General features: G+C 38.4%; 2 protein-coding genes across 10 annotated transcripts; both read left to right on the forward strand.

Moving 5' to 3' along the window:
- Positions 1 to 285: 285 nt before the first annotated feature.
- LOC136254027 (uncharacterized) lies at positions 286 to 21,884 on the forward strand. 9 transcript variants are annotated; one of them, XM_066046672.1, is made up of 18 exons: positions 286 to 1,545; positions 2,485 to 2,710; positions 7,001 to 7,061; positions 7,106 to 7,209; positions 7,485 to 7,592; positions 7,954 to 8,104; positions 8,178 to 8,265; positions 11,661 to 11,747; positions 11,831 to 11,952; positions 12,346 to 12,409; positions 12,574 to 12,641; positions 14,787 to 14,882; positions 16,097 to 16,124; positions 16,184 to 16,248; positions 18,285 to 18,671; positions 20,555 to 20,680; positions 20,891 to 20,949; positions 21,334 to 21,884. In XM_066046672.1, exons 12-18 carry the CDS (start codon positions 14,801 to 14,803, stop codon positions 21,823 to 21,825), a joined length of 1,239 nt encoding a protein of 412 aa, XP_065902744.1. In that variant the 5' UTR covers positions 286 to 1,545; positions 2,485 to 2,710; positions 7,001 to 7,061; positions 7,106 to 7,209; positions 7,485 to 7,592; positions 7,954 to 8,104; positions 8,178 to 8,265; positions 11,661 to 11,747; positions 11,831 to 11,952; positions 12,346 to 12,409; positions 12,574 to 12,641; positions 14,787 to 14,800; the 3' UTR covers positions 21,826 to 21,884. The 9 variants fall into 9 exon arrangements, with proteins under 9 accessions (XP_065902744.1, XP_065902743.1, XP_065902747.1 ...); XM_066046671.1 differs by having other exon boundaries at positions 286 to 2,710; XM_066046670.1 differs by lacking the exons at positions 286 to 1,545; positions 2,485 to 2,710 and having other exon boundaries at positions 4,953 to 7,061.
- LOC136253632 (CCR4-NOT transcription complex subunit 4-like) lies at positions 7,991 to 12,645 on the forward strand. The gene is made up of 4 exons (XM_066046296.1): positions 7,991 to 8,104; positions 11,852 to 11,952; positions 12,346 to 12,409; positions 12,574 to 12,645. Exons 1-4 carry the CDS (start codon positions 7,991 to 7,993, stop codon positions 12,643 to 12,645), a joined length of 351 nt encoding a protein of 116 aa, XP_065902368.1.
- Positions 21,885 to 22,101: the final 217 nt, after the last annotated feature.

The following is a 22,101-nucleotide window of genomic DNA, read 5'->3' on the forward strand; positions in this document are numbered from 1 at the left end:
TGAGTCCTCGAGTTCTCCAGCTTCGATCATAGCCTCAGTGAGCTCCTCAGGTTCCTTAATCAGCGTGGTGATCCGTTCATCTAGCTCAGCGATCTTAGTCTGTTTGCTGCTCAGTTGTTCGACGGCAGTAGTCAAGGTTGTGATAGTATAATCGTCGGTCTCAGAGTTAAACAAGTCGTCAATCTTATTGTAGAGCCTCGTGACTTGTAGGCCTTCCGGGAAGCTTGAAGGCGTGTTAGGTCCTCCATCAGAATGATTCGCTAAAACGACAGGAACAAAAAAAAAACAGTACTGACAGTTAACGAAGCTTGCCTTAAATGGTACCGTTAACTGCTAGGCAGTCTGCCACGGTACCACGACTTCTGGGGGTGTACGGTGAAGTAAGAGTCCCGGTCGAGGGTCGAGTCAGTTGCGTCAGCAAATCACTCCCACTGGTCCACAGCACCAAACAATATCTGAAAACGTTCGCGATCAGAACCGTAACGAACTGGAACTATCCCGGATTGCCGTGATGTCGACGGATTCCCCTCAGCTCGAGCACACACAACACATGCCACAGTATTCTCACGTGATTAAACATTACATAATACATTCTAAATAGTACACACTAATTCTAAATAATAAGCGCTATATAACCTGTTCTCTACACATATGATGCAGTATACCAGCAGCTCACCAGGAGCTCCACTCAGCTCGAATCAAAAATGAAAGATTTTGTGCTTTTTTCGGTTTGTTTTTGGATGTTTTGCAGCATAATGGTGATGTAGGGTGATCTAGTGAAGATTTGAAGCTGCTGCGGAGCGTGAGAGGTGAAGTCAAATTTGGACGATTTTGCTGCCTCCCTTGATACATAGCTTAGAGCGAGGCGTGGAAGCCGTGGATGAAATAATAATTGACAACCGCTGCTACCAAATGTTCAGGGACATCTTTTGCCATAGTTTTAGTTTATAATTGATGATTGTTGTGACTGCAGAAGCGCTGGAAATGACTAGAAAGCGTGACACAATTCTTTGATGCTGCAGAAAATTTTGACGCTCGTCACCCAGATGGTGAGAAGTTCAGATCTTTTCCAAACTAACAGCATAGACAGACTATGCACCCAACCGTATCGAAACACTATGAGGAAGAGTTGGCTTCTCTTGCCCTGGGTGGTAGGGCAGTTTGAATTCGAAACTTCATATCTCTTTGTCTGTTTTTTCAAAGAAAGCAACCCTGTGCCGGGCACCCAGCAAATCATTTACTTATTTTTGTGCGTACTTTTCAACTACAACAACTCTGGATACGATTTGGCTAAGTAGCAAGTTTCATCCAGTCCTTTGTGTGGAGCACGAAATTTTAAAAATAAATTTTGCATCTTGCGGGATACTGAAAACAACATTTCTGTGAAGACAACAATCGTGCCTCCGGTTTCATGGTGAATCAAGCAATGGGATACTACAATGAACATCCCACAATGGTAGGGGGATTGATTTGTAGAAGTTGATTTTTCGGATTGCGGACCCTAGTAAAGGCGAAGAAAGTTCAATATCTCTGCCACAGTTTTGGGTGAGGCACTTCCGTTAAGGCCATTTTCGTTACGTCATTACATTCAAATTAAATTCCAGTGTTGCCAGCTGATTTGCTCCAAATGTTCATGTGAAAAAATAAATTTGTTCATAAAAAGTTCATAAATACATAGTCACTTTCCGAAAACTAGCCTACACATTATAAATAGGTGGATCTCTGGGTTAGTAGGGCACTGAAGAGCAAAAAAAAAAAAGGTTACCACCTAAAATTGCCAAAAGTTCTTAAAAGTTCACAGATTACTCCAGGTTCATAAAAAAGTTCATAGATTATTTCAGGTTCACAAACCAGCCAAAGTTCATAAAAAGTTCATAGATTATTTCAGGTTCACAAACAAGACAAAAAGTTCATAAATCTATGAACTTTATTCACAGCATGGCAACACTGTTAAATTCCTCCAGAACAACTCGGTGATACTAAGCATACCAGACCCTTACTCTATGCGAAGGGGCGGGTGCCGTCAGACTAAGTTTTATATAGTTTCCTCCTATATGGAAGAACGGTTATGCACCTATCAATGTTAGGCCCCTACCCCCCCAGTACGGGCCATGTGGGGACAAGGTGGGGATTTGGCACCCTGCAAGAGCAATAACCCCACTACTGAGGCCTAGCTAAGTGTTTGTCTAATCCCCTACCTACCCCCTTTATTCCCCGAGGTATTCCCCCACTCCATGATTAACGCCGCTTCGCTGGCTAAGGGGCAACATCATGTGATTTAACTAAATGTAGTTACACAATTCGATTGTTATAAAAATGTTTATGTCAAAAGCCCCACTACTGGGGGTAACTTTGTAGGTAAACCCCCTATAATCCCCCTATGGATCCCGTACTGGGGGTACTGGCAGTTACAATTGATAGGTGCATTATGCCGAATATAGGAGTTTAAAACCAAATTCAAATATTCAAATTATCCCACTATAGACATGTGGCTGTGCTGTGAACATGCTCCTGTCTTGATTCCGAGCTTGATTCCTTTTAATATATTAAGGTGATTCGGGATGATCACGTCGACTCGGTGGACGGAGTTTGGAAGCGTTGAGTCGGTTGACATGAGGAATACTTGAATGATAACTGATCATTGCGAGTATGAAACACCAGCTAAAGATCCCAGGAGAGAAGCAAATCTTATTTCAAGGCTGTTCTTTGGGTAAGCCACTATACATTTAGACTGGGCAGGGGGGGTACTAACTAACAACAGAAACTGTTAACTCGCTGTAGTGCACCTACCCGCATTGCAGTAAAGTGTACAGAGCAGTCACGTATAGCATTAAAATACCAAAACTATCTTGGAAAGCGTTATCTTCTGCATCTTTAAAATCCAAAAGGATTTCCTTATTAGCAATGTTGATGTCATAATCTGGTTTCAGCTTTTTTAACATTTTAAGTGAGTATCAACAAAGCCTTACCTATCAAGTGCTCATTTTGATGGCTGAGCAGTGCCCTAGTCCTACCACATGCCATGTACTATCCAGACATGGGGCCAAGTACATGAGTACTTATACTTAAGTACACTTAAGTACAGATTTGAAAGTACTTGTACTTTACTTAAATACTTTCTTAATTTCCCCAATGTACTTGTACTTATACTCAAGTACTTTGCTAAGTACTTGCATGTACCTGAGTACTTAAAGTACTTGTAAGTACTGTAAACATTAAACGTAGTTTGTACACAGTGCAGTTTACAGCTTCTTGCGATTCTTCTACTGCCTTCCCCAACCTTACTATGTACCATGTTGTCATGATTAATGATGTCATAGCATTCTGGCAAACAAAAACAATGCTGCTGTTCAAGTCAGTGAATTTTAAGAGTTTAAGAGAGAGAATGGTTGACAAAAACCAACCCCCCTAGGCACACTTACATACTACAATACACTGAATACAGCATATATTTTACTACAGCAAAATGTACTTGTACTTTACTTAAGTACTCTCTTGATTGCTGCTGGAGTACTTGTACTTGTACTTGCAAAATTCAAAAGTACTTGTACTTTACTTAAGTACTTTTAAATGTACTTGGCCCCATGTCTGGTACTATCTGGTAATATTATCAAGGCATACAACATTTGCATATGGAAAGTGGTGACAACCTCCAATAAGACATCAGCCTTAAACCACTGCAATTCTTGAAAGAGTGACTGAAATATAGCATACTGCCTGTCACAGCCAAAACTATATAGGAATCATCACCATCTAAACTCACTAATTTGTCAATTGCATCAGAATGTGTCTGACCAGCTGAGTTAGGTTCTATGCACTCCTTAATCAAAGGAAAGAATGCAATAATCAAACAGTACGGTTGTACCGTTTAAGCGGATCTTGTTGAAATATTTGTGTGCCGCCCAAAATTCTTCTTTTAAAAATCATCCTAGAGACATTTTACACGACGAAAATCACCTTTATGGAATAGTACTATATATAAAACAGCATTAAATATAAACACTTACGGGTGGCCAGATATAGAATTTTTAAAAATCACCAAAACTTGAATTTTAGTCTCACTGCCTCACTGCCTCACTGACCACAGTCACAAGGCTAGAGACTAAACGAAGCAACGTGCGGCCACCATTTTACGCCACAACAACAAACTCACCAGAGGGATGTGCCTTTGGGGTTCCGACGAGTGGAGGCCCTGTGCGCCTTGCTTTTTCTTTTATCTTCAATCAGGCTGCTTGTCTTCTTCTTCATCCAACGAAGCAATATTATATACTAGCTAGATATCTGCAAGTTCATGATTGGGATCTCGTTCATGATAGGTTTGCAACCACGCTGATCAAAATAGTGAAAGAGTATGGAGACCGTGTCTCTTAACAATCTAGCTATTTTTTTAACAGTAAACAAGATCACCTCACTCCTTATTGGTCTAGCTAGCTGCTCACCCCTTGGCTGACTCGAGATATACTCTAATACAACAGTCAAGTATGATAGAACAGTTACAAGTTACATTGTTATGGTAGACATATTTATGTAAGAAAAAGAAGCAAGCACAATACAAAAACATTATTGCTCTAAAGGAGACAGATGCCCCTCAGCAACAGCAAGGTTGTCAGCTGGAGGTACAAGTGATGGTGTCTGCCCTCCCATACCTACAGATGTGGGAAATACAAGTGGACTAATACAAGTTACATTGTAGCTAGCTGTGCCACAACAATAAAAACTAAACAAACTAGTATCTTTAAAAATTGTTAATCTAAAATGAAGTAGGGATCTATGGAACAAAAAGTAGTAAAACAAGAGATGAATGATGGTGTTACAGCATAGCTCAGTGGGAAGTCCCTACTTTGGCACTGATAGCTAATATGCCAAAGTAGGGACTTTCCCACTGAGCTATGCTGTAACACCATCATTCATCTCTTGTTTTACTACTTTTTATTGCATAGATCCCTACTTAATTTTTAAATTAACAATTGTTCAATGCCAAAGTAGGGACTTCCCACTGAGCTGTGCTGTAACACCATCATTCATGTTGTAACACCATCATACTTTTTGTTGCATAGAACTCTACTTCATTTTTAAATTAACAATTTAAAAAATACTAATCTTGAAAGGGTTGATTCTTTCATTGTCCACTTTCTCTATTTCTTTTCTAGCCTTTTTGACAGAGCTCTAATATAGCCAGCTCACCCTGTAAAAATTTACGATCAGTTTACTTCCTGTCCTCTACAGTAATCTGACCAGTATGACTTCCAACTTTATAGTTGCCCTGGTCAGGAATGGGTGCAAGGGGGGGTTCTTTGGGGTCCCGAGACCCCCCTCAGGTTGAACCTCGAACAGGAAATCTAAGACAGAAAGTGCACAGAGAAAAGCAACAGATTGTGAAAGATCGATATACTCTAATAGAGCAGTCCCAAACTATAGTCTGTTCGCGTTCACCTGAGCCCTCATTTCTTGTTAATAACTCTTGTTATAAGGGCCAGCTGCTCAAACATTTAGTAGTACTGTGAAGACCTTCAAACACCAGAACTGTTAATCAAAAAAGCGCTTTGATGCTGACAAAAGCAAGTGAGTTATGAGGTTTTAAAAATATCCCATACATTTAGTATGGATGATTCAGGCGCAAACAGTTAACAACATGAAAACATACTTGTTCCTGTACAAAAGCATTGGCAGTGAACATCTCTTTGATATTACTATAGGTATTTGGCAGGCTCAGCGACTATTCTAATTAACTATGATATATTATTATTATTAGTAATTAGCAAAGCCCTGTAAGGGCAAATTCGAGTTTTGGTGACTTTCCAGATCCTGTTATGTTGGCTGTACTGCCACAATATCCTTTCTTTGTTGAAATAAAATAAACTTGAAACCTTTAACCTCTTTTATTTTTAAAGTTGACTTAGCTACAGTATCTCCATGTCTACACTACAGTAGCTTGGAGAATACTATCGTCAAGATGAGATACCATAGAATCTTGGGACAATGTTGTTAGACTGTAAGAGTATAGTGCAACAGAAGCATTGGACACACCCAAGACAGTTGAATCTTGTTTAGATGGTAAAGAGGTTCCAAGGTAAGACAGTGTTGAATCATGGGATATGCTACTGTGTAACTGATTCTCAGCAGGTGTTAAATTACTTTTGTCAGAAGTGTTAGGCACTGTAGAACTATACAAGCTCATAGTAGTGGAGCTTGACTGGTTATCATTAGTCTTACTAAGTTGATGGGATGCTACTGTGGTACTAAAAGTTGACTTTGATGTGGAAGTACTGCATGATGAGGCATAACAATGTCAGTATCTGAGCCGTAGCTTATTTATAATAAGAACTAGAACACTGTTAAGTGTCTTTATGGCTTCTTTTAACATTTGCAATACCTGTGGGCACATGGCTGCAAATTGTAGTCATGTTGCCAACATTAATTACATCTTAGTTATAAACTGAGGCTTGCTTGTATGTCACTGAGTTAATTGTGAATTTATTTCATTTTCCTTTTAGTGCCTGCCATGCTTGGAATCATCAGAATTGCACTAACAAAGCATGAAAGAATTTTACAGTCACCTTGTTTGAAAGCTGTCACACCCCTTTTGGGTAAACTAAAGCCTTTTTTGCTTGCAGCAACAGAATCAACAGATAATAACTTGACATGTTGCAACAACTTGGCCCCAAGATATCTTAAGTAGAAGAGTTACACTTAATGCTGATCTCAAAGCTTCTGAATAGGTTAATTTACAGTTGTTCTTGTAACTTCTTTGCTTTTATAATATTAATCTCTTGCCAATAATTGGTTAAGCATCATTGTCACATAGTGTTGTTGACATCAGCAAGTGTTGTCGTGATGTAGTCATGCTGGAATTCCTGGTGGATGTTTGATCATGTTGTATGCATTTCAGCCCTGCCTTTGTAAAGACATTATTTAATTACATGTACATTATGTGGTTATGGGGAGATTACTGCTGTGCGTATGTATGATGGTTAGTGGGACTGAATGTGTACGTGTGTAGGTTTTGCTAGCACAGGATCAGAACTGATGAGAATGGATTAAGTCCACAATGTAGAAGAAAGGTGAGGATGTGTGATGTGTGTATATTTAAATTGGACCTGTTTAGGGAAAAACGTATTTCTTTACTATTGTTTTGGTCTGATATAGCTGTACTCAGAAAACCCAGCAGAATATATGGTGTTTGTGTGTCAGAGATGATCATTACAGAAGGTTCTGTATCCTTTACTAGCGAGTTGTTGAACATAATTATTTAGCTGAGCATGTATTCAAAAAAATGCTAGACAGTTAAAGCAAGACTTAATAATAATATGTACCTCATTATTAACTCTTGGTTCAAGTCAATAAAAAAACAATGATTGCTTACAATAAAGTGTTTAGTTTTGTAATCACTATTCAACCTTATTTCTGACATTTTCAGTATGCCTTGTGTGTATTTCAAAATTTCCTCTTCATGTTAATTCCTTTTGTGTGTGTGTGTGTTTTAGGGCTGGAACAGAGGTCTAATTTTAACCCCTAAAGTTTCTTGTAAGCTACCAAAGCTTTGAGGTTTTGATGATTATGTCATGTTACTAATGTATGATCATAGTTGATGGGTATGAAGCCATATGGTCTTACACATTATTGCAAGTGTAGTACATGATCTGGTACAACTGCTTAGACTACAATAATAGTTACTTGCTTTTAGGAAACACTTGGCTTTTTGACTGGTTGGACATGCCAGTATTCATGGTTGTAAAGCTGTGGATAGGGTAAAACTACTTCAAAATTAGTTACAAAAAACCTTTACACAACATTGGTAATAGAGCTTCAAAGCTTCAGAAGCACTTTCATAGGGTGCTTTGGAGGACAGACATATTTGTACATTCGTTCCCACCTTAGTATGTGACTCTGTGTGTGTGTGTATGTGTGCGCATGTACATAATAAGCTATGATTTTTGTCCTACCCCACAACAGGTTACAGAATATGAAGGAAGTTAAGAAAAAACGAAGTATGGAGAAGAAACACAAAGTGATTGAGAGCAGCAAGAGTCTTAACAATGTCAGAGTGGTGTTGAAGAATCTGGTGTTTGTAATAGGATTATCGCCAAGTCTGGCTGACCCCGAGGTATGTGTGTGTGCGTGTGTGTGTATGTGTCACTATGTTGAATTCCCCTGTATGCCCGGACCATGTGGTGCAGACCAGGTCGGGTGTGCTGCTGATCCATCTTGGTGTTGCGAGCCATGATGGTAACCTTAAGCACCCGAGAGTATGCAGGAAACGTAGTGGTAAGTGTATATCTTGTAAGGTTTTACTGGGTTGTGTCAGTTGAATGTACTGATTTTAATTAGAGATGGACCGATACCACTTTTTACCGATACTTCCGATACGATTATTTGTACTGCCGATACCAATACTTAGCCTAGACAAGTTTATTGTAGAAATTTCACTGTTGTGATACATAGCTAGCTATTAAAATATCACAGTAATTGATTGATCTCAGCTCAATCAAGTTTTAAAATATTCAGTTATAACAGCTAAACATGATAAACATCATTGTGAATTACTAATTTCTTGATTTGAGGTAGTTTTCTTGTAAGCTTATTGATTAGGCAATTAATTGCATGGGCGGCTGATAATTGTACAATGTTTGTTACAGCTTTGTAACCGAACCTTTTCATGAAAAAGCAAGCCAAGTAGTCATAAACTTATTTCTTGAGGAACAACTGCACTGCCATTTAGTTACAAAGGATTCACGTGCTCTAATATATTAGAATATACAACTAAGTTACTGATTTGCTCAACTAAGTTATTAGCTACTGGAAACTTAGCTATCTGATGGTTTAATAAAAGTGGTGAGTGTCTACTGGTGGTATCTGTACCTTGTATTACCGATACCGATCCGATCCGATACCGATCCGATACCACTGGTATCAACATCAGTACGGATACTGGTATCGGTATCGGTCCACCTTTTGTTTTAACAGCCATTAACTTGGCTCCATCCAGTCTGTCTGGTTATTCACATTGTATTTGTGTTATGACAATTACATGTGTGGATGTTATCAAGTTACAGTGTGCTGGTGAGATAGCAAAAAAATGGCTGATAACTGTCTGTACTGTACTGTACTATCTCTGACTTGTAAATATGTTGTCTGTAAAATAAAACAAGGAGTGCTTACACTGTATGTATGTTTTATTGTGCTAACACAACCATTACCAATGATGGCTATCCTATTCGTGTTTGGCTAAACTAAGTTGCACGACCATCATTCACATGTCTCCATTCACACTTATGTTGGAAAGCCACTTTACATTTTCATCCAAAATAGAACCAGTGTTGGGAGTAACGCGTTACGTAATATTAATACTTTTGTGGTAACTAAGTAATATAACGAAATACGCTATAAAAACAGGTAATATAACTCAAGTTACTTTACTTACTAATGTAACACGTTACCTAAGTAATATAGTTACTGAACGAGTCTAATATTACGTAATATTATTACTACAAGTAACGAAGTTACTAATCTCGTTAATAATCCACTGAGTAATGCCTAGCCACAACGAAGTAATGAAGCCTACTGAATGAAGCTTATTCACCAGCTTCTTACTTATAACCCAAGATTTGCACATTGCTCAATGACGCAATCATGTCACGTGATAAGGTGGTAGTTTCACACGTGACAGCTTTAGCTGTGGACACAAAGTAATATAATATATAACTATTATATTAAAAATTTAAAATTTAAACATGAAGTAGGGATCCAAGTGATAAAAAGTAGTGAAACAAGAGATGAATGATGGTAGTTATTACAGCATAGCTCGGTGGGAAATCCCTACTTTGGCATGGTATAGCAATTATTTTGTGATCAATGCCAAAGTAGGGATTTCCCACCAAACTGTGCCGTAATAACTACCATCATTCATCTCTTGTTTCACTACTTTTTATCGCTTGGATCCCTACTTCATGTTTAAATTTTTAATATACTAGTTTGTTTAGTTTTTGTTAAGGCATACAGCCAGCTATAAACATGTGACTGTTCTATTAGAGTGACTGCTGTATTAGAGTATTTCGAGTCAGCTTGCAAAGATGTGCGCTTACCCAAAATGGGCGTGGTCATCATAGTTTCGATCAATTATTGGACTATCTCAAGTCAGCCTTCCAACTTGAAGGTGTGTGGTCACTGAAATACAGCTAGCGTAAAAGGGGTGTGTCAATCAATAGATCGGTAATGCGTATATAAAGAATGGGTGTGATCTTGTGACCTATTGTGAAAGCTATCTAGTACCGGTACCTCCGTATAGTAGCGCGTAGTCTAAGCCGCATCTTAAATAATCTTGTGGCATCTATTATGCTGCTTAGAGAAAGTGTTGATACGGAAAATTAACGCCTTGATATAGTTTCGTTAGATGAAGAGGAAGACAAGCAGCCTGATTGAAGATAAAAGAAAAGATAAGGCGCAGAGGGCACACACTCGTCGGAACCCCAAAAGGCACATCCCACTGGTGAGTTTGTTATTGTGGCGTTAAATGGTGGCCGTGCACTGCTTCATTTGGCCCCTAGGCTTGCGACTGTGGTCAGTCAGGCAGTCAGGCAGTCAGTCTAAAATTCAAGTCTTGGTGATTTTTTAAAATTCTATATTCGGCCACCTGTAAGTGTTTTGTTGTATTTAATGCTGTTTTATGTATTGTATGGACTAGTACTATTCCGTAAAGGTGATTTTCGTCTCATAAGATATCTCTAGGATGCTTTTTAAAGGCGGAATTTTGGGCAGCGCGCGAAAATTTCACCAGGATCCTTACTTAAACAGTACGACCATACTGTTTGATATTATTATGTATTTTGAATAGTATACAACTGCAACTAAATAGTTCTGTTGCAAGTAATATGTAATATGTAACTGTCCCAACACTGAATAGAACTGCTTAACACAACCACTGCTCCTATTGTATCCGTCACATATTTTTGGTCGTGCACATGTTGTCAACTATGGAAATGCACATACATTGCTTATTACACTAAGTCGTCTTGTTTTCAGTACATTTGACACTAATCCCCCACAATTCAATTATTCATGAACTGTGAAAATTTGTAGTTTGCACTGGATGTGTTAACAAGTATCACAATGTGTGTTTGCACGCCTCGTCGACCCTAAGGGTATGCTGAAACATTGTGTAACGATTCTTTAAAAGTTGGCAGTTCTAATCAGATTGCTGCATTTCAAGTTGTGTATATTTCTAAGTATTCATGGCTAATGGCTTAATTGTTACTTCCAGTGATTGTGATAAAACCTGGTGTGGTGTTATACAAGTAGCACCATCAAGTTGTGGATCAGGTTAAGTAATAGTTGTAACACGGGCATAGGGGGGCTTTGCCTGAAATGTATGCCTGAGGGCCCAGCAAGGGTGGAGGACAATATGTGAAACCTGGTATATCAGTGTATCATTGTGTGAGTTAGTGTTAAGTAATGCAAGATGGAAAATTTCAATGTGCTCATTTTGTGGGAGTAAATTTTGCAATGTGCAAGGCGTCAGTAGGAAGTTTTTGTTATATAGAATGTAAGTGCAGTACGTGAAGAAATAGCTACAGTGCATGTAGTAAATAGTTAAATTAAAATATCCACTAACTGGTGGTTGTATGTGTAACAAGGTTAATGATGTTGATTGTACTCCTCTGCAGGTACTGAAGAAACCAGGATAGTTTGGCAAGTTTGGCAGGATCTACAGGGTGGTGATTAATAACAGTACTGTATATACCTGTTCTCAGGTAGGCTATGTACATACATGTATATGGTAAAGATATTATATGTGTGTATGTATAGATAGTGTATGTGTGATTGTATTTGACAGTCCCTATAGAATGTTGTGTAGGGAAACAGCCTGGGGGCATACATAACATTCTACCATAGTGAAGATGCCACTAAAGCAATACAAGCTGTCAATAATGCTTACATTGATGGGAGATGTCTTAAGTGAGTGAATGTTGTTATGTTAATCCTCACTTTTGATTATCATTGTGATCTCATCCAAAGTGTTGTAAATGTGTTGTATTGAGCATAAGCAGTGATACTATATGTTCAAAGGACTCATTGTCCGCAAGCTATGTATGGTATATATAGTGATAGAAGGAAAATAGTCTTTTGTATGGTAGGGAAATGGCTAGTGCCACCTTGAAGTTATTGGAGTCATGGTAGATGTGTTTGTGTGGTACATATCACCACAATGACACTGTACTAAACTTTAAAATGAAAAAGTTATTTTATTGGCTTTGTTCTGGTAAATCGTGTAACTGATGTTCATAATTGTTTTGTACAGTTTAAGTTTTGCAATTACAATTAGTTATATTATTTATTCTTCCTGTGTAGGGCATCATTAGGAACAACAAAGTATTGTTCACACTTCTTGGCTGGTTTGACATGTCCCAAGTCGGTGAGTACTGTATAGTGTGTGTCAATGCTAGACTTGGTAGCCTTTTGTATTTGTGGTTGTGTACACATGTCTAATGTGTCAGAAGCAAGTCCTCTCCAATATTACTGGACGTACCATTCTCCCATTATAATTCTAACCCTGTATGTACATGTATGTTCTTACAGGATTGTTTATTCCTTCATGAGCTAGGAGAAGAGGAAGCTAGCTTTACTAAGGAGGACATGCAACTTGGGTAGGTAGCTGTATAACATGCAGTCACATGTACTAGTTTGGGAATAATGTCTTGTAGACTTGCGGTTCTGACCTGAAATATGCTTCAGTTAAGGTGGCAGTCACCTTATAACCAGGGCCGCCCAGAGAAATTAAGGGGCCCAGAGTTAAAATTGGGCCCCAGGGGCAAGGAGGTTTCCATTCTGAATCACAAATTCACCCAAGAAGACCAACAACAAAAAAAAAAGTCATTACATGCTGACAATGACAATAGCTACCCCTCACCAACCATATCTCCTTATTTATAAGCTTGCTACACTGCTCCTCTGAAGAATACTGTGACTGCTCTATTAGAGTATCTAGATCTGACTGCTCTATTAGAGTATATCGATCTTTTAAACAGGTATTCAAGGGGCCCTTCATGAGGCCTCCTGGGACCTCTTTCAGGCTGGGGCCTGGGACAAAATTCCCCAGTTGTCCCCCTCCCCCTACCGTGGGTGGCCCTGCTTATAACTTACCTGTAACCCACAAGTGTGCATGATTAGGTTAGCTATGTGGGCACGTCTTGTACAGGGAAGTCACGGTGGAGCTGTTAATCCTTGTTGAGGTGCTTCACATGTAGAGAATACATTATAGCAACCCATCAGTACAAGTGCTTGTACAACAGAAGCTGTTATATAATGCTGTGGTGAACATGCCATTGTGAAATCCGCATTGATTATGTAACTTGTGCATATTCCTGTTGAGCAAGATTTTTCTACAATAGTTCATGGTAACAGGACCAATTTTTGAAAGCTAATCGTGAACAGTTTAAGGAATATTCCCTTGTATAACCATCATGCTATGTAGAGGTGTACCGATATAAGTAAACTAAACTGATCTGATACCGATCCGATATGAGATTGATCATTTTGAAACCGATACGATACCAATCCAATATACCGATATAATTAAATGTAGCTATTTATATTTGAGAAACACGTATATATGACTTCATTCTAACTACTGAAGACAGTCTTAAGATCATTGGCTATGCTTGGTTACCCATGGTGGTGTGGCCTCTATTCACAGCTCAGACTATAAAGCACCACAAATATTTTAATACTTTCCCCTACTAAGATTGGTCCGGATTAGTCCGGATTACTTGTAGAGATTAGTCCGGATGGCTTGTAGAGATTAGTCCGGTCCGGATTAGTCCGGATGGCTTGTAGAGATTAGTCCGGTCCGGATTAGTCCGGATGGCTTGTAGAGATGGTTGGTTGTTTTATGCTGTGCTCTTGGCATTTTATTGCTGTTTCTCTAGGCTCACCACTATGAGTGTTTGTTGTATGATGGGTAAGTATTGTGACAACAAAACAGTAGTTATGGATGCACTTATATGGCTTCACACTGAGCTTCGCACAGCGTACTCGGTGCTTTTAGACAAGGAAAATGACTACTGTTTCCCACCCTTTTTAGCCAAATAATAGGATTTATAAAGTGGCTTGATCATTGGACAGTGTCCTTAAGATAGTTCAGTTGTATATTGGTGTATCGTATCGGTTTTTAGCAGCAATATCGGCTCCCTCTAATCGCAATATAGTCAAAATTTCTATATTGGCCACCAATGTATATCGGTACACTTATAATGCTGTGGTTAGGTTTTTTACCAGTAGAGCTGCTTTTTCCAGCGTAGTGTGAGCTTTGTGCATCCAGTATTGATTGTAATATATAGGAACATCAGCGTTAAGAATCACAAGTTACCAAAAAGGATGATTATTGCTTCGTGTTTGTTTATAAACTTACTTATTGTAATATTCTGAAACAGTATAGCGTAGTGCCGAAGATGAAATGGTCTTTTTTACACAGTGGGAACATACAGTAGGCCATGAATTTTAGTTAATTAACGAGTTCATGAATGTTCATGACAATGTCATAAAACATGTTTCATAAATGGTTCATGACATACGCTTGGAGCAGTGTTCATGAAAATTCATCTCTTAATTGTAAAGTTTTTTGTGCATCCTAACTGTATGTTAAACATAAACAATTGGTTGATAATTGCAGTAAATTTGTCTGACTGAAAATAGGGTCGGTTGTCTGATTGCTAAAATTATGCCAACTTGACTGCTATTGCTGGTGTACATGTTATAATACATTACCTTTACTTATCCCCTCATGTGTACAGGAAACACCAAACCTATGAGTCTGCCACACTGGCTCAAGCTGCTAACACTGCTGCAGTCAGTAAAGAGCAGGATAAACAGCCACAGTACGTTAAAAGGTCAGCTTGTGGTAATGTGTATCACTACATGAGTTAGTTGTAAAACATTGTAGTGTCTATCATGCAGTACGGTAGTACTGTATTTAGGGATCATAGAGATTTGAGTTTTCCTAGACAAAAAAAAAATCATCCTAAAACCAGTTTCACAACTCCATCCTGGCACCTTGGCAGTATAACCAAGCCCAAAAGTGCCTTCAGTATGACCCTAAAGGCTTCCAATAAATTGTTACAAAATTTTTATTTATAAAAAATTATTCAATGGAATTTTCTACTGACTAACTGCCTGATCCCTTCAGGCAAGCATAACTCGATAACGGATGGCTAAGGCTATGAGCTTGATTTTTTCACTGTTCGACGTCGCTTCACCCCGAGACGTGCCTTTTGGCATACCACAGTATGTACAATGCACGTGTCATGGGTTTACCTTTTTCCTCCTTTGTGTCCCATTTCTTTTTGCTGACAACCCAAGGTGCCAATTCGTGGTAGCACGATACATGGCTTCCCTACAGTACGTTGGTAAACGGGAATCGTCCGTATTTCCTTGGTGACTGGATTGATTGCAGAGACGATTCTAACACTGTTCTTTGTTTCTAACGCTGTGTAATGGGCTTAACATAACTGAAAGCGAAGCGTAATAGCCGCTACACTTTCAAGGCATTGATAGTTGGGGGTGCACAAATTGTCGTATTTTCGTGGTAACCGGATTGTTGCAGAGGAACTTCCTATATTATTTATTGTCTGTAGCGCTACGTAATGGGCTGAGCATAGCTGAAAGCAAAGCGTAATGGCCACTGCACTTTCATAGCAGTATTTGATAGCTGGGGTGCACGTTCAGACGAAAACATTAGTTCTGGCACCATCCTTTGTTTTGATGTAGTATGCATGGGTTCACCAATTGTTACAAAAAAAGTAAACAAACAAGTTTAAGGAAAAATGAGGAATTTTAAATTTGATTAGGGATAATAGAAAAAAAGCAGGGAAACAAGGGAAGTCGCCTACACCTGCAGATATACTAGTGAACATTTAATCCCTAATTCAGTCTATACCCATGAATTAGGGATTAAATGTTCACTAGTATATCTGCAGGTGTAGGCAACCTCCCTTGTTTCCCTGCTTTTTTTTTCTACGATCCCTAATCGAACTTAAAATTCCTAATTTTCCCTTAATGTAATGTACTGTACACACTTTCTTTAATTCACATGTGTGTTTTGTAGGCCTCTGGTTGCTCAAAAGTCTAAAGAGGTTAGTGTATGTGTGTTTGTATGGTCAGATGTGTACATTAATGATTGGTCATTGTTTAGTGTGATAGTATTCCTGAACCAGTTCACCTCCAGTCAGAATCAGCCTTACCTGCTACAGCCAACTGGTAATGTTTGTCAGTATGTTGGTGTATACGCAGAGTTGGGGGTAACACATTACAAATGTAACGCGTGTAATGCATTACATAATAATATTACTTTTACAGTAACGAGTAATATAACGTGTTACATGACAAAGTAGTGAGTAATATGTAGCGGATATTACATCCGGAAATTGTAACGAATGTAATGCGTTACTTCCTTTTAAGGCGCATTGTATCTGGGCACGTGATTGATTGCATTTTGGGTCCAGACAAGACTGGAGATGGCGTTATAGGCACGGACAAAGAATGATAGTGTATGGGGAGTGCCCTTGAGGCCAAGATACAACAACAAAGTATGTATTTGTGGCTGAACTACACCAGAGAAACACAGGTCTCGCTTGTGTCACTTGTGGTTGTAGGCTGGTAGCTTTTACTTAGAAGGTTGGACTTACTTTATAGTTTGTAATGAACAAATGTAATATGTAATATTGATACTAGTTACAGCCCTCAGAGTAGCGAGTAATATGTAACTCGTTACATTTTTCAGTAGGTACTAATATGTAACTGTAGCACGCTACATCGCGTAAAAATAACAAGTAATATGTAACTAGTTACATTTTTAGTGTAACGTCCCCAACTCTGTGTATACGTGTATCCGTTACATTATATTCACTTTATATTGAGTTATGGATGGAGATATACTTTGTGGACTGTTTCCCATATGTAAAATTGTGTGACAGGCAAATCAAAGCTGAAAATAAAACAAAAATGCTTGTGGTGTGTTTTTGTTGTGGAATTATGCTACCTGCACTATCATTCCAATTATCCCATTTAGTTGTTTCAGGTGTGAATGCTTGTTATTTTTAAGTTTTAGCCTGTATAATTGGCTGAAAGTGAGCATAGTGGCCACTACAATTTAGAGTCAGTAATTGATAACTGGGGTGCGTGTTCAGATGTAAACTTTCCATGTGTTATTGCTCTGGATGGGATTAGGATCCAGATTAATTTTTGAGCCCCATTTATACTACGAAGGCTGAGCATGTTCCAATCTGAAAAAATTTAAACCCACAATCATAATTTGCATCAAACTAAAGGTTGTTGATTAAGTTAAAAAGGATTGTACTCTCAGGTTATTAGGAATGATAAAGTCTATAAGTGTTGGCGTCGGTGTTAGTGACTACTCTCAGCTCCATATAGTTAGTTAATGTTGATTTGTACACATATGTGTTTGCTTTGAGTCCTCATGTTGTTCTAGAGGGTGTCTTTCTGTATCATCGTCTAAACACTTTGTTGTTTCTTCATTCCGTCATTGCAGTCACCATTTTAATTAGCTGTAACTGTCCGTACCTCTATTCCATTTATTAGAGTTAAATCGAACTGCAAGGTCACAACTGTTTACACGCAGATGTGAGTCACATTGAATTGAACTGGACCACTTCAGGTAGTAGCCCATTCAAATTTGTATGGCTTAATTCGGCATGTGTTTACACTGAAGCGTTAATCGCCCAGGTTTATTTACGCCACTGTAGCTTGAATTTTGCATCTAGTGTAAATGTGCTATATATCTCTGGTGCCATCCTTCCTTGTGATGTGGTATGGGGGATTCACCAGTCATAATAAAGTTACAAAAAATGTATAAAGAAAAATTAAGAATTTTATGTTTGATTGGGGATTATAGAAAAAAGTAGGGAAACAAGGGAGGTTGCCTATACCTGCAGATAAACTAATGAACACTTATTCCCTGATTCATGATCAGTCTACGATATAAAATTCCTAATACTTGTATATTACCATAATTTGCTTTTTTTATTTGTTGATTTTCATATGCAAAACGAGTACAAAAATTTCTTACACAAAAATTGTTACATAAGATCGAATTACTCTAATAGAGCAATCAGTAAATATTTTTGCACGAAAAATTTTATCATAAAATTTTTTTTGCACGAAAATAAAGTGAATTATGGTATAATAGACTATCATACAGTACAGTAGTACTGTGTAGTAGTAAGATATATGTACTACATGTATGATGGTTTATTAATGACTTGTCTGTTCTATAGCTGGTGCACAGTACCCACTTCCTCACAACAACACACACTACACCTCATCATATCCTACTCAACAAGTTCAACCTCCACCTTCACTGCCGATGATACCACATGCCCAGTCACGGCCTACCCTCCCACTGACACACCGCCCTGCAGTAACCAGCTCCAGACATGTCATTGCATCTCCATTTGATATTCCTTTCCTCAGCTATGTCACTACCACCATGCAGAGTGGATGGCCTGACTTGATCAATAGTAGTAACAGTAGAGGTGGTTCTGTTAACAGTAGTAGTGTAGGTTGTGTTGGTGGTAGAGCAATGATGAGGGAACCAGTGACTGCTTCACATCATCATCAACCACAGCCCACTGTGTTCCTATCCAATCCTGAACCATTTCTAAGTATAGTGTGAGCTTGTGATGTGTACACTATGTACGTTATAATACACACAAGTGTACACAGGACACACTGTATAATGCTCTTTTGTAGTAAATGTATTGTATGATGTACATTTTTTGAGTGCAACTTGATGCAGGCACAAAGGTACAGTGCTAGCACTTGGAGGGGTGGGGAGTTACCTTTTGACCAACTAATAGCTTTTATAAATCTTATTAAAAGGGTATATCGATCTCCTTTAGCATTATGTTTGTCTGTCTGACATGTGAGCAAGAGTTGTGGGTTTCAAACAGCAACTAAAGTTTTCACTACTACACATGTGGTACAGCTTAAGCACAAATTGATACAGTGGCTACCTTAAGTTACCCTTGAAGTCGCCCTCAAGGCAACCTGATTGTTACATGATCTTATCAACTATATCAAGTACTGACAGGTACACTAGTACTGATACCTGCTCTATGGTATGGACTTACCCTACTGAGCAATACTTGCAAGAGTATAAAGTTGTGACCAACAAAAACAAAAGAGAGGATGAAAGGAATTGAATTGACTACCTCTCAATTAGAAAGCACCTCTAACAAGTGGTCTGTAAAAGAAAACATGAATAATCATACAGTACTAGGGACCACAAAGAAGTAGGTGTGGCCCACTAAATAACATCAGTCAAAAACCAGCCTCAAATTCCCCTGACGACGATGAGGTAGTATGGTCAAGTAAAACTAAGCCCAAACAAGCTTTCAGATTGACTCGAAACACTTTCAACAAGTTGCTATGGAATTTAAATATATATGTATATATTAATTTTCCACTAACTGACTGAGTAACTGACTGATGTCTTCAGACAAGCATAACTCGATAGCGGCTAAGGCTACGGGTTTGATTTTTCACTGTTTGACATCGCTTTGACCTGAGAAGTGCCTTTTGGCATACTGGAGTATGTACAATGCATTCTTCGTGGACTTACCAGTGTCCTCCTTTGTGTACCATTCATCTTTGCTGACAGCGAAAAGTGTCCATTTTGTGGTGGCATGTTATGGCTTCCCTTCATAATGGAAACCGTCCATATTTTTCATAGTGGCTATTTTGATTGCAGTGGTGCTTTTTGAACAGTTCTTAATTCAAAATGCTGTGTAACAGGTTGAACATAGATGACAACGAAGTATACTGGATACTTCACTTTTCAGACGATAATTAATATAGCTGGGGTATGCGGAGCCATTTCTTTTGTGGTATGCGTAGGTTCAATGGTCATAATAATTATTTACAAAAAAGTTAACAAACAAGTACACAAAAAAATTTGGAATTTTTAACTACAGCAGGGACCATAGCACATTAGTGTTGGGAGGTATAGCATTTTTTGATCTGGTATTCAGTATTGAGAAAATACCCCGGTATCCTGTATTTCACGGTATCCTGGCAGTCAACTAATAATACATTTCAGTCAACATGGTATTGCTCTATTTGTGACAAAGAACAGTCAATTGCAAGTCAAGTGTTAATCTGTAGTTACTATCCAAAGTTGGATGTATGCCACAAGTAAAAGTTACTTATGTCTAACAGGTTATAAATACTTGTAACCTGAAACCTCACAGTTTACTGTTAGGCTGGCCTTGTGGTCACATCCAAACCATTAACACATTACTTAATTAAATGCCAAGACCTGATATCTGGATTCCTTTTCTTGCATCCAATGCATTGTGGACAATGATTGATTAGTGTTATAAGCTGCATTGAAAGTCCACGTGAATGTTGTTTGATGCAAGAATCATTTCAGCACACAAAAGTGGGTGACAGCAATGGACAGACAGACAGACAGCTTTAAGAGACCTATAGGACTGTTTATCACAGAGCTGGTCACATGTTATTATTTAACCTAATTGTACTGTAGATTATTACACTGGTATAAGGTATTCAGCCCCAGTGACTAGTAGAACTACTGCTAGTGCTACTCATCAAGTTGATGGTGAACACAACAAGGGAGAATACAACCTGTGGAGTGATAACAGTTCATTTGGTATGTGTCTGGGTTGGTGTACTTTTGCCTGTAGTTCTACAAGTGCAGAGGTGTAAATCTACAGTTTGATTGTAAATCAGTGTTTGAAACAGTAATTTGAATGTCTGCTTAAAAAAATATTTATGTTTTGGAAGTTATACTTATTAATTGGGGAGGCTGAATAAGCCACTGTCATACCAAGTGCACTTATAGTATTTCTATATTTCACAGGTACTGATTTCAACTTATTTTCATCATATGCTACTGAGTACCACCAGACCATCATCAAGGCAAGTTGTACCATCAAGAGACAAACAGCTACAAGATAACTGAAATGTTTACTCAGAGAATTTTATGTTTGTATGCAAATGACTGTATATTATGTACAGATGTACTTTGTGACTGAGAACAGTTTTATACAAAACTAAAAAAATCTGGTTTGTTTTCTGTGCATGGGAGTGTACGAAATTTAGTTTGTGTGTGTGTCTGTCTGCGTGCATGTGTGTTGAGTTACATGGTGAATGACCAAGCTTTGATAGAGCCAGAGCATCGTTGAGCATGTTGCATGAAGTTGGCTTGTTTTAAATGTGAGTTGTGAGCGTATTAGCATACCATGTGTATGTGTGCGAGTTTCTAATATAGTGAGATTTTAAATCTCTTTTCTCTTTGTATAGGAGATGCAAGGTACGAAATCTTCGAAGAGCTTGGATTTGTGTAGCAATGGTGACTGTAACGTTCCTCCATCTGGTCTGGAGTTCCACAACACACGACTACTACCAGACAATGCTTCACAACAATCTGCTACTGTCAATCCGTCACCAAATCCTCAAGCTAAATTCCCTCAACAACTTCAGGGGAGAGAAACTGTGGAACAATCAGCTGTTGGTAAACCAAAACAGAACAATACAGCAAAGTTTACTAGTGGTAATTGTGTTTCTCAGAGTAACCCACTGACTACAACAAGTGTTCAAGACACCAGTAGACATGTTGGTGCTATAAAGAGTCATAACAAGCCCAACCAAAGTGTCACCACTATAATGAACTATTCATCACATCATTACACTGGTCCACACTACAGTAGACTACAAGCAGCATCATCATCATCAGGTAGTTATCAGAGAAACAGTAGACACTCTAATTATCATCAACATCATCACAATACATAGATCTTCTGGCATATCTGTCAACTTCACATACATTTTTATTATTTCTCAATGAAAATAAAATAAAGCCTTCAAATATAAAATCCCTCTGGGAGCATTGGTAATAGCAGCCTGTAAAACCTGTTTGTGAAAGAACAAATTGAGTAGGTATGCAACAAGAACTATGCTAATGGATTGACATTAATATTATGTTAACAATAAAAGCCAGTAGAGATGAGAGCATTTTATGTGAACAGACAACAAAATAGTCCCCTTCTTACATAGTAATATATGGTGTTG

This window comes from Dysidea avara, chromosome 4 (genome assembly GCF_963678975.1).
Source record: "Dysidea avara chromosome 4, odDysAvar1.4, whole genome shotgun sequence".
Classification (NCBI taxonomy): domain Eukaryota; kingdom Metazoa; phylum Porifera; class Demospongiae; order Dictyoceratida; family Dysideidae; genus Dysidea; species Dysidea avara.